The 13,867-nt window shown below is 40.5% G+C and overlaps 1 protein-coding gene and 1 long non-coding RNA gene across 5 annotated transcripts; both read left to right on the plus strand.

The window, feature by feature from the left end:
• The first annotated feature begins 2,699 nt into the window (after positions 1–2,699).
• LOC136351362 (uncharacterized) lies at positions 2,700–4,800 on the plus strand. The gene is made up of 2 exons (XR_010734393.1): positions 2,700–2,979; positions 3,932–4,800. It is a non-coding gene; the product is annotated as an uncharacterized lncRNA (long non-coding RNA).
• A 180-nt stretch (positions 4,801–4,980) lies between these two features.
• On the plus strand, positions 4,981–13,731 carry LOC4346096 (PGR5-like protein 1A, chloroplastic). 4 transcript variants are annotated; one of them, XM_066303364.1, is made up of 10 exons: positions 4,981–5,327; positions 6,591–6,687; positions 7,455–7,555; positions 7,937–7,993; positions 9,375–9,451; positions 9,640–9,691; positions 12,357–12,467; positions 12,542–12,639; positions 12,724–12,808; positions 13,496–13,731. In XM_066303364.1, exons 2-9 carry the CDS (start codon positions 6,618–6,620, stop codon positions 12,791–12,793), a joined length of 636 nt encoding a protein of 211 aa, XP_066159461.1. In that variant the 5' UTR covers positions 4,981–5,327; positions 6,591–6,617; the 3' UTR covers positions 12,794–12,808; positions 13,496–13,731. The 4 variants fall into 4 exon arrangements, with proteins under 4 accessions (XP_066159461.1, XP_025883292.1, XP_015650394.1 ...); XM_026027507.2 differs by having other exon boundaries at positions 13,499–13,731; XM_015794908.3 differs by lacking the exon at positions 4,981–5,327 and adding an exon at positions 5,968–6,463.
• The last annotated feature ends 136 nt before the right edge of the window (positions 13,732–13,867 follow it).

The raw sequence follows: 13,867 nt of genomic DNA on the forward strand, positions 1-13,867 counted from the left end.
CGTTGCGTCCTCACTGCCAACTATTTTCTCGAATATCGTTGATATTTGAAAAAAAATGGCTGATCATCGAAAAACACTATTTGTAGTTCAGGTTCAACGGTGTTGGCGTGTCGCTGGCTCTATCACCGTGCGTCCATAGTGCAAAGGTGAATAGTAGTAGTGCTTCCAGTGGTAACTGATTGTCTGAATTAACTACAGAGAGATATTAGTGTGGTTGATGAGACCTTGGTATAATAAGGCAGTGATAGTGACCTTAGTTTCTGAGAATTTATAGTTTAGTTTATAATGGCACGGTCATGCATGCATGCTGATGAAGTGATGATCATTGCTGATCGATCGACCATGGCACTGACCAAATTAAAAAGAAGGCGAGACCACAACAGGTAGCGATATATATGATGGTCCATAAGAGTCGTATCATGCAACAAATTGCAATGTCTGAATTAGTTAGGCAGGGCCATTATTAACCAATTGCATCTTCCTTCTTTTGCTACAGCAAGCTGTCAAGCTGAGCATACGTCCTCCTCTCCGCCTGGCCAATAAATCCTTCATAATGTCAGGATCAGTAATCACTTCAATGACCATCTTGAACACTGCCTCCAGTGCTCACACAAAAACTTGTCACTTTTCTGAATCATTTTGCTGTTCTTGATCCAGGGAAAGTCTGTAGCTAGGGACAAAATCGATATTATGCTATCATAGATTTCATCGGAATGTCAACTTTTTAGCGTGTCATTTACAAAATACCTTCATAACTAATATTCTAACATATTATTTTTATTTTAGAGTGATATTTTAGCGAACCAGAATACATTCTACTGAACCCTCTTTCTACTATGGTGGTGGGCTTCTGAGAAGTGATGGACCTACAGATTACAGCTCATTCCAAAGTCTGAAGATTCAGAGACAGACATCACTCGGGTATCGTAGAGATCACTCATGCACATCGCAAACGACAAGGCGAGATGCGCGTCGAAATCGATTCAATGCACTCGGAGGACTCACCTAGCAGCAGACAGCAGCTCAAGAAATAAAAAAAGAAAGATTCAGATTTTCAGAAACTGACGCGCTTTTCAGAGGCAACAAAGCAAAACTACACGGGATGTTTGTCGCTGACCTCTGAGATTACCACTAAACTCTAATACTCCCTCCGTCCCATAATAATATTAAGGGATTTTAAGTTTTTCTTATAATGTTTAACCGCTCGTCTTATTTAAAATTTTTTAAAATTATTATTTATTTTATTTGTGACTTACTTTATTATCTACAGTATTTTAAGCACAACTTTTCGTTTTTTATATTTGCAAAAAAAAAATTGAATAAAACGAGTGGTCAAACGTTACAATAAAAAACTCAAAATCCTTTATATTGTAGGACTGAGGGAGTAGTAGGTTTTTTCGGTACGTTGATCGAGCTAAACTAAGTTTGTGTTTAGTTAATTCTAAAGTTGAAAGTTTGGGTTAAAACTGATATGATGTGACTAAAAAGTTACGTGTATGATAGGTTGATGTGATGAAAAAGTTGGAAGTTTGGATCTAAACATAGCCTTAGTTCCAAAGTTTTTCTTCAAACTTCCAACTTTTCCATCACATCAAAACTTTCCACACACTTAAACTTCCAACTTTTCCGTCACATCATTCCAATTTCAACTAAACTTTTAATTTTAGTGTGACTAAACACATCCTAATGCGTAAAGATTTGCATAAGCTACACGTAGTCCATTTATGGTGCTTGTTGTTTACTATTCAGGATCGTACGAGAGAACGCGTCCTTCTCTGTTCATCGTTTTCTGAACTTTGCAGAGATCAGTTTTTTGTCCACATGTATTCAAGGTTTTTTGACGAGTTTCTGACTGTATTGAATGCTTAGCTTAAGGAGGGTGTGTTGTAGTTGGGGAAAATAAAATTTTTGGGTGTCACATCAAACATTTGACCGGATATCGGAAGGGGTTTTCGAACATGAATGAAAAAACTAATTTCAGAACTCGCCTGGAAACCGCGAGATGAATCTTTTGAGACTAATTAAGCCGTCATTAGCACATGTGGGTTATTGTAGCACTTATGGCTAATCACGGACTAATTAGGCTTAAAAGATTCGCCTCACGATTTCCTCCATAACTGTGCAATTAGTTTTTTCTTTTTATCTATATTTAATGCTTCATGCATGTGTCCAAAGATTCGATGTGATGTTTTTGGGAAAAATTTTTGGGGAGCTAAATGGGTCCCGTTAGTTCCCAAAAAGTTTTTCCCAAAAACATCACATCGAATCTTTGGATACATGCATGGAGCATTAAATATAGATAAAAAGAAAAACTAATTGCACAGTTAGGGAGGAAATCACGAGATGAATCTTTTGAGTCTAATTAGTCCATGATTAGCCATAAGTGCTACAATAAACTATATGTGCTAATGACAGATTAATTAGGCTTAAAAGATTCGTCTCGCGGTTTTCAGGTAAGCTATGAAATTAGTTTTTTCATTCGTGTCCAAAAACATCTTCCGACATTCAGTCAAACATCCGATGTGACACATAAAAATTTTCATTTCGCGAACTAAGTAGGAAAAATAGAAAAGGGAAACCGTACCGTTTTCTCCCCCTATCCTGTCGATGTATCCGCGTGCGTGGATAAAGGGCGAGAAAAGCGACCGGTCAACCTCCCTATCGCTTACACTCACCCGGATCTTTCCCAAACCAACCTTGCCAACCCCAGATCGAGCATCTGAGCAGCCGCCGGCACACTCTGCCTCCTCCTCCTCCTCCCATCCTTCACCTCTCAAGTTTCTCACAAGCAAAGTGGAGGCCCACGACGGAGGGCGGCCAGCAATGCAAAGCTGGCGATGGGCAGAGGCTGGCGACCACCCGATCTTCTCTTGATATGGGCAGCGGTGGAGGAGGAGGGCGCATGCGGCTAGTGACCGCGGCATCAAGCGATCCCTAGCCACCATCGATCCAGCAGCAAGCTTGAAGAAGGAGGTCAAGGTGGAGTTGGAAATTCTCATATCCGATTTTAGTTGGATTAGAGTCCGATTCATTTAGTCATTTAGTTTCTTTTTTCCAGATGGAAATTTGGATATGGTCTTCTCCTATGTATCCTTGTGCTGATTTTTTATTGGGTGGATTAGAGTTTGATTCCTTTCAGTTTCGTGTTTAACTCGGGAAATTTAGAATTTGGAAACTACCTAGATACGGGCTACATGCGCGAGGCTGAGATGACGCACCGTGATGGATGGAGTTGGGAAGCGCGTTTTGTGCAACCGGTTGCAAACCCAACTCATATCTACACCGTTCAATGTTCATTGAGATTCGTGCGGAGAATCTTAATCTTAACTAATTAAAAGATTATTAGTAATTTTACCAGATAGTTAAATGCCCGTGCTTCGGTACGGTGTATTAAAACTAAAAATATTTAAGTTCAAAAAAAAACTAAAAATATTTGTTTTTAACCAAAGTTATTTTTAACCGAAGTCTCCAATGACAGAGAGTAATATAGTAGCTCATAATAAATTATTATTTAATAGTGCGTTGCAATGGGAAAAAAATACTGTTATGATAATGATTACAGTTATTTTATAGTTCCATGGGAGTTATAAGATATAGTTCTAGACATAAACAATACCCCTTCTCTCCCAACGTAAGCGACAGTAGCTGCGCCTTTTCCCACCGCAGGTCGTAAAATAATATGATATGGTTGGATTTAATTTTTATTAAATTAACCATGATTAATAACGCTCTTTGAAACTTTTTTGGAATTTTCGGAGCTTCATTGCTAATTTTGACAATACAAACATCATTTCAGCATTTATTTAAATAAAAATGTAAATAAAAACCCCAATTTCTCTATGGGCCATTTTTAGTCTTTTTACTGTCTCATCCCGTAAATAAAGTCTAATTTACCTCCTTTAACTCCTTCTCTGATTGCGCAAACTTGCAGGTCTATTTGGAGGCCCAATAGTCCGACGGCCCGAGCGGGAGAACCCGGAACCATCCGATCGAATGGACGGTTCAGATTGATCCAAACCTACATAAATATCTGTAGCCAAACCCTAACCCTAGATTTTATTTCCCTCCCCACCTCCCCACTCGCCCCGATCCCCTCTCTCCCTCGAATCGAAAAGCGATGGCGGCCTTACCCCCGTAGTAGCGGCGACCTCCCCCACCGAGCAGCGTTGGCGGCGCCCTCCCCCCACGAGCGGCTACTGTGGCGCCCTTCCCCCTCTCCCCGCGAGCGGCGGCGGCGGCCGCTCCCTCCACGCTGTCTCGCCTCCCTCGCCGGCAGCCGCTCCCTCTACACTGTCTCGCCACTCTCGCCCCCTTCTCCTCTCCCTCGGTGGATACGGCGGCGGTTGCGGCGGGTTGATGGTGGCCGCGGGCGGATCGGCGGCGGCTTCCTCCACCCCCGTTTGCCTTCCTCCCACGGCAAAGGCGGCGGCGGCCGCGGTCGGATCCGGCAACGGCGACTCCCTCCGACGGCTGTGGTGGCGTCGGCGGCGGTTGCGACGGCCGAGGACGGCTATGGCAACGGCGGAGGGTGGCTGTGGCGATGGCTGGTGGCGGATCCGGCGGCTTCTTCTTTTTTATGTATATTTTTGTGAAGTTTTGTGACGTATTTTGTGATTTGGTGATTATTGTGGTTGTTTTTTTTGGGCAAAGAGTGGTTGAGTTTTGGTTGTGTCGATTTTGGGATGTGTTTCCTGTATCCGACTCAGAGCTATTGATTTGGAGGCTGCGAAGACGCCCCGCCAACGGACGAAAGCGCCTTCGTGATGAACAGAAAAATACGATAAGATAAGATTTGCTTCCTTTTTTCTGTGCAGTAGTTTTTTACTTTGTGGGAGCCTACATAATAAAATAATAGAAAAAGAACAGGAATATAATGGGTCGGTTTCCATGTTCTGAAAAGAACCGGTCTGTTGTAAAAAAAGAACTGGTCGGTTTTAATTTTCCCGGTGAAGAAAAACCACTCCTTGGTTCGATTAGATCAGATCGATCCCCTTTCTACTTTACAGTCCTTTTCCCCGCCTTGCTTCCGCTTCACACGATTGCCACCGCCGCCTGCTTTCTCGACGTCTTCGCATGTGGGAGCCGCCGCTCCTAATGCGCCATCCTCCAGGAATCATTGCCTGGCTCCCTCGACACCCCAACATCCAGGAGCTCGCCGTTGAGGGCCGCCACGTCCTCATGGCCTCCGCCCCATCGGAGGCGGAGCCCTGCCGCCGCCTCCTCGCCGGAGGCCCACCGAACCCCCTCCACCTCCTCACGAACCAACCGCCGCCTACGACCTGTCCCATCTATGGGGAGATGAATTAAACCCGCCTCCGTGAAATCAGGTCAGATATCACCAATTGCTCCGTGACTTGTTCGATTGCTTGTAGTAACTCTTTCGTGTATTTATGGGGTTAATTTTATTCGATTTTGAGTTCAAATCGAATCCGCATCCAACTTCCTTTCCTGTTGAATCTGGTATCCTCCCTGCCTGTCTTTGTTCAATTTTGTTTTTGTTTGCCTCTATTAAAAATCGATTTGTTCAATTTTGTTTTTTTTTTGGATTATTTGTATTTGATGCGGACTCCTACAAGTCGTGCAGAAAGCATGCGCACTGAATCGGTCAAAATTTTGGAGGACGGACGAAAATTTCTGTGTGACGAACGGGAAAATTTGTTATTTACGCGAAGGATTTTGAATCTGTCTCTGTTTTTTTTTTGTTTGGCGACGCAATGAACACATGTGTGCGGGACGGAGGATGCCACTCGGATTTACGGACGATAATTTTTGGGTGACGATTGGAAAAATATCAATCTTTTAATAATTATTATTAATTATTATTATTATTAGTTAAGATTAAGATTTCTCGTCCGTCAATCCGTTTCGTCCGTGCGATTCTTCCAATCGTCAATGTCTGATTTTGTCGTTGGCGTGTAATTTTCCGATCATCACAGTATAAAGGAGGGGAGCGCCAGACCACCACACATCGCTCCCCCGTTCACCAAGACCACCACCACCTTATCCCTTTCGCACGACCGCATCTCCCGCACACGCGCAGTGATCCGGCCGCTTCCCCCGTTGCCGCTCTCTTGTACTACCAGTACCTGTTGCCTCGCCTAGCTAGCTGCTGGCCTGGCCGGCGTCGCGTGCCTTCATGGCCTCGCTCCTACCCAGTCCGGTGTTCCCCACCGCCGCCGCCGCCGCGGCGTCCACATCCTCGTCCTCGAGGTGCCGGTGCCGGTGCCGCATCACAACGTCATCTTCGGCGCACGGTTGGTCCAACTGTCAGGGCTGGAGACTCCATCACCGGGTTTGGGCCGCCCAGGCTGCTGATCAGCAAGGAGGGGTGCAGCAGCAGCAACAACAAGAAGAAAATGAAGACGGTGTAGTCGACAGCAACGTGCTCCCCTACTGTAGCATCAACCGGAAGGAGAAGAAGACTATTGGGGAGATGGAGCAGGAGTTTCTCCAGGCGCTGCAGGCCCGTGCCCTGCCCTGCCCTTCCCTCTTGTTGAATCCGGCTACCTCCTACCTTACATACACTATACTTACAAGTCAATTGAGTCACAATTTAATTCGATTAGATTCCTCTTTTTCCTTCTCTTTAGGCCTTTTATTACGACAAGAAGGCCGTAATGTCGAATGAGGAGTTCGATAACCTCAAGGAGGAGCTTATGTGGGAAGGAAGCAGCGTTGTGATGCTAAGTAAGTGGTATAAAATATTCCTTTTCTTCTAGCTTGTACGAGATCCCGGCCCTTACTGTACACTATAAGTGTGCATGCCGCTGAAAAGAAAAAGATTATTGTTGGAAATTCAGAGATAATCCTATCTATATCCCTGTAGCTAGTTTATTTAGCTGCTATCATTTTCTGGCTGTCTGGTTGCGCATGTCGTGTCATGCGCCGTGATCGGGGCGTGTGGGATGGCACACACTGAGAACCGATCATGGTGCACTAAGGTGTGGATCGTGGCGATTTGCCCATCCGCATATATCGCAATGGAAGAGAAACATAAAATGGCCATCTTATCGCAGCACAAATACCTTGTGTTCTGGATATACTAGTTCATATCGTCTTGTGTTCGATATACGACAGTGAGTTTGTGATAGCGTTCGCTGGATTGGTGCCGTTATATTATGTCCACCCAATGCAAGTAACATTGGAAGCTCAATTCTTAAGACAACATATATCCATCATTAAGTGAATGCGAGACATCCCTGCTAATTTTCAGGAAAAAGAGAAAATGATTGTAAGCATTCTTATCAACACTGCACACTTTATATTTTGAGTTTCTCCAATAACATTAAAACGATAGGAGAGACAGGAAAATGGATGAACTGCAAACAGAGGAATGTTTGTGTCCAATTTATATAAAAAAAATACTAGGAGAGGTTTTTTTTTAATTCAGTCATGCTAATGTTGTCATGTTAATGCTTAATCGTTGCTTTTTATTTAATATTTTTTTTCGTCAGGCCCTGATGAGCAAAGACTTTTGGAAGCATCCATGGCTTATGTGGCTGGCAACCCCATTATGACAGATGCTGAATTTGATGAACTAAAGCTGAGATTAAGGGTTGGTCTTTCTTGTCCCTAGTAACCTTATACTTGCTAAAATGTGTAATATTAAGTGCTGTAAAAAATGAATGCTATTCTACCTTATTATTTAATATCAGCGATAGATTTGGGGCTCCGCTAATTGTACTTCTCAGTGCTGTAGCATGGTAATGATGCTAAAGTTGCCTTATAAAAAACATGAGTTATAAGGCTCAGCATTTTGAGTTAAACGGTAAATTTTAGTAATTTCTATCATGATATTTGGTTGTCAGTTAGCTTCAGTGTAAAAATGAGATTTAAAGATGAAACCATACATATAAAAGACATACATTGTAGCAGTAATGTAAATCCGAGACTGAACTTACCTGTCAATCTGTTATTATTTTTTTCTCTTGGCCAGAAAGAGGGAAGTGAAATCGTACAAGAAGGTCCAAGATGCAGTCTTCGAAGTCGAAAGGTTGGGATTGACTTATTTGTTTTATTATACTAATTCATTTTTTTTTGTAAACTGCAGTTTAGTTATTACACTAATCTATTGAACATAACAGATATGGGGAATTTACAATAGTAAAGCTTCAGTTTAGCAGCCCTAAAAAGTAGTTAGCCAAATAGCAGTCCATTGTTGTGGAATAAAAACTGTTGAACATGAAAAGTACGGTAAGCAATTTCCATTTTGATAAGCATGCTGCAATCATCTGGTTAACAAAAAGTATTGTGTTTAAATTATGCCTCTTCGAAGAACTCGGCCCCAAAGGGAAATACCTCCCCAGGGTAGTATAATTAAGAAGTATATGAAACCGGGGCCAAGAAAGGTCACGAAAGCCAATCCTCCCGATGATAAATCCTAAGCTCCATTCGAGACACTCATGGCTATGATTGACCCGATCTTTCGGTGAGTTGAATATAACTACGATTTGGGAGAAACGTTGACGACCCCCTACAACCGTACGAGACATTGTTGTGTTGCGCCTTAGCGATCGATACATCTCTCCGTGGGTTGTTGATCTAGCTGGTGTAGATCAACCTTAATCCTGCAAGTAGATCGAAGAAACAAGCAAGAACAAGCTAAAAGCAATCTAAATTGCAAATAAGAATTGAATACAAATGATAAGTTGGGGTTTCGTAATGAGCAAATCAGCGATTTAACCGATCACGGGATTACACAGCAAAGTAGCGAAACTAAACTTTAATATAAACAAAACCCTATAAACCCTGAAGGGGTACCTAGCTATTTAAGGCGGTGGGTTGACGACCTAGGGGCCCCTAGGGTCGTGTTCCACCTGGTTGGGGTCCACCCCACATGGGCCTCACTTGGGCCAGGGTCCCAAACAAAGTTACAAGCCCAAAGGCCCATGACAAGTGGCGCAATACCTTATTTCTCTATTTGCCGATGACTTGCTAGGAATTTGGAGATGAGGTTGGATCTGTTGGAAAGAGGATTCCAAATGCTTTCCATCAAGTACTCATGGACCCAAAACAGAGCTTGTATGCACATTTGGCGGTAGTTTGAAGTCAGCACTGTAGCAGGTGGCCGAATTAGATTCCAGAACTTGGTCAACTTGATCTTGATGTGAGCGACGGTTGTATTAATAGTAACCATGGTCACATCTCCCTACATGGGGAGCTTCCCCTGTGTAGATATCTATAAGAATATTTCCAGCAACATGCTATGATCTAGTGTCAAAAACCATGTCATGTCAAAATTAAAACAAGAATAGTTTAGCTTAGAGAACTATTTTGTAGAGACATGACCTTATTCACATCATCACTATTTTGGGTGCTAATGTGATGCTGTTTAGTTAATCTATCCTGGAGTAACAAATTTGTTATTTTCGCAGGTCTACAGTGACTTGACTGTCGATTACTTCAAGATGTTCCTGCTAAATGTTCCAGCAGCAGTTTTAGCTCTGACACTGTGAGAATCATATGACATGATGTCAGAGATACATTTTTTTTTTGCATTACGCCATGTTTAATATATTTTTTCTTGACTAGATTTATGGTCATTTTTCACTTCGATGAAGAATCATTATTGTTTTTGGCAGTTTTGTTTATGTGTACTAAATACTGTGTTTATATCTAATCTAGATTTCGTCTTCACAGATTCTTCTTCCTGGATGATTTGACAGGTTTTGAGATCACATATCTTCTTGAGGTTAGTTCTAACAAATTCAAGATAATATACCAATTGAGATCCATACAGTACTGCTCACTGACATGTGGGCCCGAGGGTCTGTGGGGCCCTCTCTCATAATAATACTTCTTCCTTCCCATAATAAGTTCATTTTTGCCTCCCATTTGTCCTAAAATAAGTTCACTTTTAAGCAATCATTGTATCGTAATTTGTGAAAGTAGGGTATAATTGCACTGGGATTTGGTAAAGTGAGAGTATTATAATCTTTTTTGGTTTTGTATTTGTATGTGTGGGATGGGTAAAAAATGAACTTATTTTAGGATGGAGGGAGTAGCTAAGTCACCAATATATAATGTTTCTTTAGTTCTTTACATGTATAAAATTCTGAGGATGTTATATATATGACATCCTCAGGATTTTATACATGTAAAGAATTAAACATACATTATAGTCCTATAATTTGTTCACTCACTTGAATAGATTTTGAAAAGTCAGAATTAGGTGCGACCTTTATACCTCTATTTTACCGTAATCAATGGGCCAGGTGGCAGTTAAAGACGACGATTTGGCTGCCCGGCTTGGTTTGCTGCATGGACCTAAGTGCGCACTAAGACATGTGCATGATGGGGGGGGGGGGGGTAATTCCAGCTAGGAAGTGAGAGTTAGGAGTGATATGATGGAGGGAGTGAGGGGTCAGAATTTGTAATTTGCATAGGAGACAGGAGGGGAGGGCTGAGGGCAGGCTTGTTTGGGCCCATCTTTCCATAGAAGTAATGGGTGGTGGATACATGGTTTTCAATTTCATCGTCTCACTCAAGCACCTGAATTTTGGGAAAGATTGAGCACCCTCTAACCACTACCACATGCACCGCATGCTTTGCTGCCTCTGCCCCTCTGCATATTGCATGCATACTCCATCCTCTCTCCCACTTACCCCTCCTCTAACCACTTCATTAGCAAATTTTAAATGTTTTTTTCTCCTAAATTACTTATGCAATCTACGGTCCAATTTACATAGTTATATTTGTTGTAATTAAATTTTTACAACAAGATCTCACATATGATTTAATTTTTGATGAAAAAATAGAAAATATTATATTCCTTATTGAAATATTTTTATATAATATATGAAACATCGAGTTGTAATTGTTGAAACATCACAAAATATTTACTGAAACATCCAAAAAACACCATGTGCAACATTTACAAATGAACTAGTGAAACATTAGAAAATACTCATTGAAACATCCAAATAACATCATGTGCAACATAAAACAGATTCGTTGCAACATAAAGACTTAAAATGTGCAATACAGTTGAATTCAAATTGAAACATTCACTTGTACATGAAACATCAAATTACAATGGTTGAAACATACATATATTTTTTTCATCATAATACAATCATGTACGGTCTTGTTGTCGTGATTTAATTGCGATGAATACAACGGTCTAATTGGATTGTAGATTAGATTATTAGTAATTTAGGAGAAAAAAATATTTGAAGGTTGCAAAGGGAGCTTCATGCATGTACAGAGAGAGGTCGGTGCAGGCTGTGCACACTGCACAGGGAGAGAGAGAGTCCATCAGGGTGACCAAGCACAAGCATTTTTGACATCAAAGTTATGGTCGGTGGCCTCATCTAACTTTATTTCAACAGTACACAATTTCATAAATGAGTAGAAGTAGAGCAGAAATCACAAATTATTGTCACTTACATCAGAGGTTTGAGGAGATGATTGCCCCTTAGGGATGATAGTTGATAGAATATATGAAGTGTTCATAGATTATATGGTCCTACAATACATGGGCCTTGATATAACATATTAGTCCAACAACACAAGGTCACGGTTCACAACCAGTTGGGACATAGATGTAGGCATGCTGCATCGAACATTATGTTCGCTACCTCTTATTAGTGACCAAGAATAATTGATGGCGTATCCGCATCCGATGTAATATTCATATCTGATGCTAATTAGAGTACACTGTATTCATATCCGATGTAGTATCTGACAGTGGTATGGCACTGTTTGAAAGCATCCATGCAATGTGGGCCCTCATACAGTAGAACGTGCATCATCACCAGTAAGGGTAATATGGAAAGTATGGGAATATAGTGAGGCACCTATGGGAGGTAGAAAAGTAAAAATAAAAAATAAATGGTTTATAATATAGCAGAAATTGTGTTGGTCTTTTTTTCATGAACATCATTTACCCTCTACATAAGCAGAGTAAATATCTTTAACTGTTCTTTGCCAACCTGCTAATGTCATTATGCTTCTTCCATATTTTCCAACAAGCTATAAGAAATATGTTCACGAAACATCTTCCTTGTAATTGGAGTTTGGCTTGTTCAAATAACGCCATTGTTTTAACTGTTGGGCTTCAATTGATGATGCCATACCTGATATATGCTTTCCATGCCATGTATGGATTTTTCCAGAAAATAAATATTATAGCAGTGCCACGATAACCATCTAATAGTAACCTACAATGTTGTTTTTGAATACTGAGCATGGTAGACTCCTGTAATTCTATATCATACGTCACTTTTGGAACAAACTGTCTAATTCTACATCAGACCTTACAGTGGATCTGATGCCATAAAACAAACTTTGTTATTTACTGATTTTTTTAGATAATAAACATTGTTATTTACTGATTACATTCATGAATGATGCAGTTGCCAGAGCCTTTCAGTTTCATCTTCACATGGTTTGCCGCACTGCCTCTAATATTTTGGGTAGCACAGGCAATTACGAGTGCCATAGTGAAGGACTTTTTAATTTTGAAGGTATTTTCATTGTCTTATCATACATCGTGGGCATGTTAAGTATGGTACAAAATGACAAATTTTTTGATAACTAGGGACCGTGCCCGAACTGTGGCAATGAAAATCTTTCCTTCTTTGGGACTATACTGTCTGTGCCTAGCGGTGGTGCAAGAAACAGTGTGAAATGTGCAAAGTATGGATTTGAAATCTAGTCCTCGGTTTCTGATGCATTCTATCTTATATTTTAACTAATGTGGTTACTTTGTATGTTTATCAGTTGTAGCAGTTCATTGGTATACGATTCTGCATCCCGATTGATTACACTCCCAGAAACAGCTGAGGCTTGATTGAAGATCACTTCGGTGAGTCATTACCCTAATGACATGTCTATAAACTGCATATTTCTGGATACTTTTAAGCATTTGAACTGTTGATAATGTGAAGGCTGAAGATCATCCAATAGTTTTTACAAATGTAAAATTTCTGGAGAAGAGTAACTGAATCAACAATTTAAAGAATTAAGTGGGGAAGCATCATGTGGAAATGGTACACTTTTTGCAAATTTCATTTCAACTCGGTCTAGAAATTACCAAGCTAGGACAGACAAAATTTCTAGTCCAAATTCAAACTTAATTGGACAGATAAAAAAATACATACTTACTGAACAATGAACTTGTCCTCTATTTTCTGAGTATTTGTTTTATTAAAATCTAGCAAATGAAATTGATTCTCATAATAAAATTTTGCTTGAATAGAATATGTCTACCCTGTAATTTTTTCAATTTTGTTATGTATACCTAGGGAAAATAAAATTTGCAACACTTGTGCTAGTGTGTAGTTAGGAAACATATTGAATGTGAACGTGGTAATTAATGACAGCTTGCTTGGTGGCATCTAAAAAATAACGGAGTTGGAAAATGCCAACATATATGTTATTGACATTCCCCACATGCCATTCTCATAGGCGATGATATCTTGCAGCTTGTATCTTTTCGATGGCATTTTCCTTATTTTCTCTTAATAATATGAAAAACACCAATTTACATTAGCAGGACAGGAGCTGCACCAAAGCAATTCCTTGTATCTACCATGGAGAGCAAGATGAACTTTTCATCTTGTGACAATCGTGTTGTGAAGCATCCTTTTTTATACTCCTTAGTCTGCCTCTTTAAATATTGTATATATTTGCATTTATTAAAAGTTTAAGAAATAGCTATGACTATATATACTGTATAAACACTTTGGAAAGTTTATATTGTACATGAACTAAACTGTCGTCATATCATGATGAATGTCTGACTGGCCCATGCTTATTGAGTAAATGAAGTTAGCAGTACATGAAGACGCAAGGTATATGCAATAGTGCACAGACTGATGCACGAACTTGTGTACTGCGTGCGAATCAAGGCCAAATGACATAA

This window comes from Oryza sativa, chromosome 8 (genome assembly GCF_034140825.1).
Source record: "Oryza sativa Japonica Group chromosome 8, ASM3414082v1".
In the NCBI taxonomy this organism is placed as follows: Eukaryota; Viridiplantae; Streptophyta; class Magnoliopsida; order Poales; family Poaceae; genus Oryza; species Oryza sativa.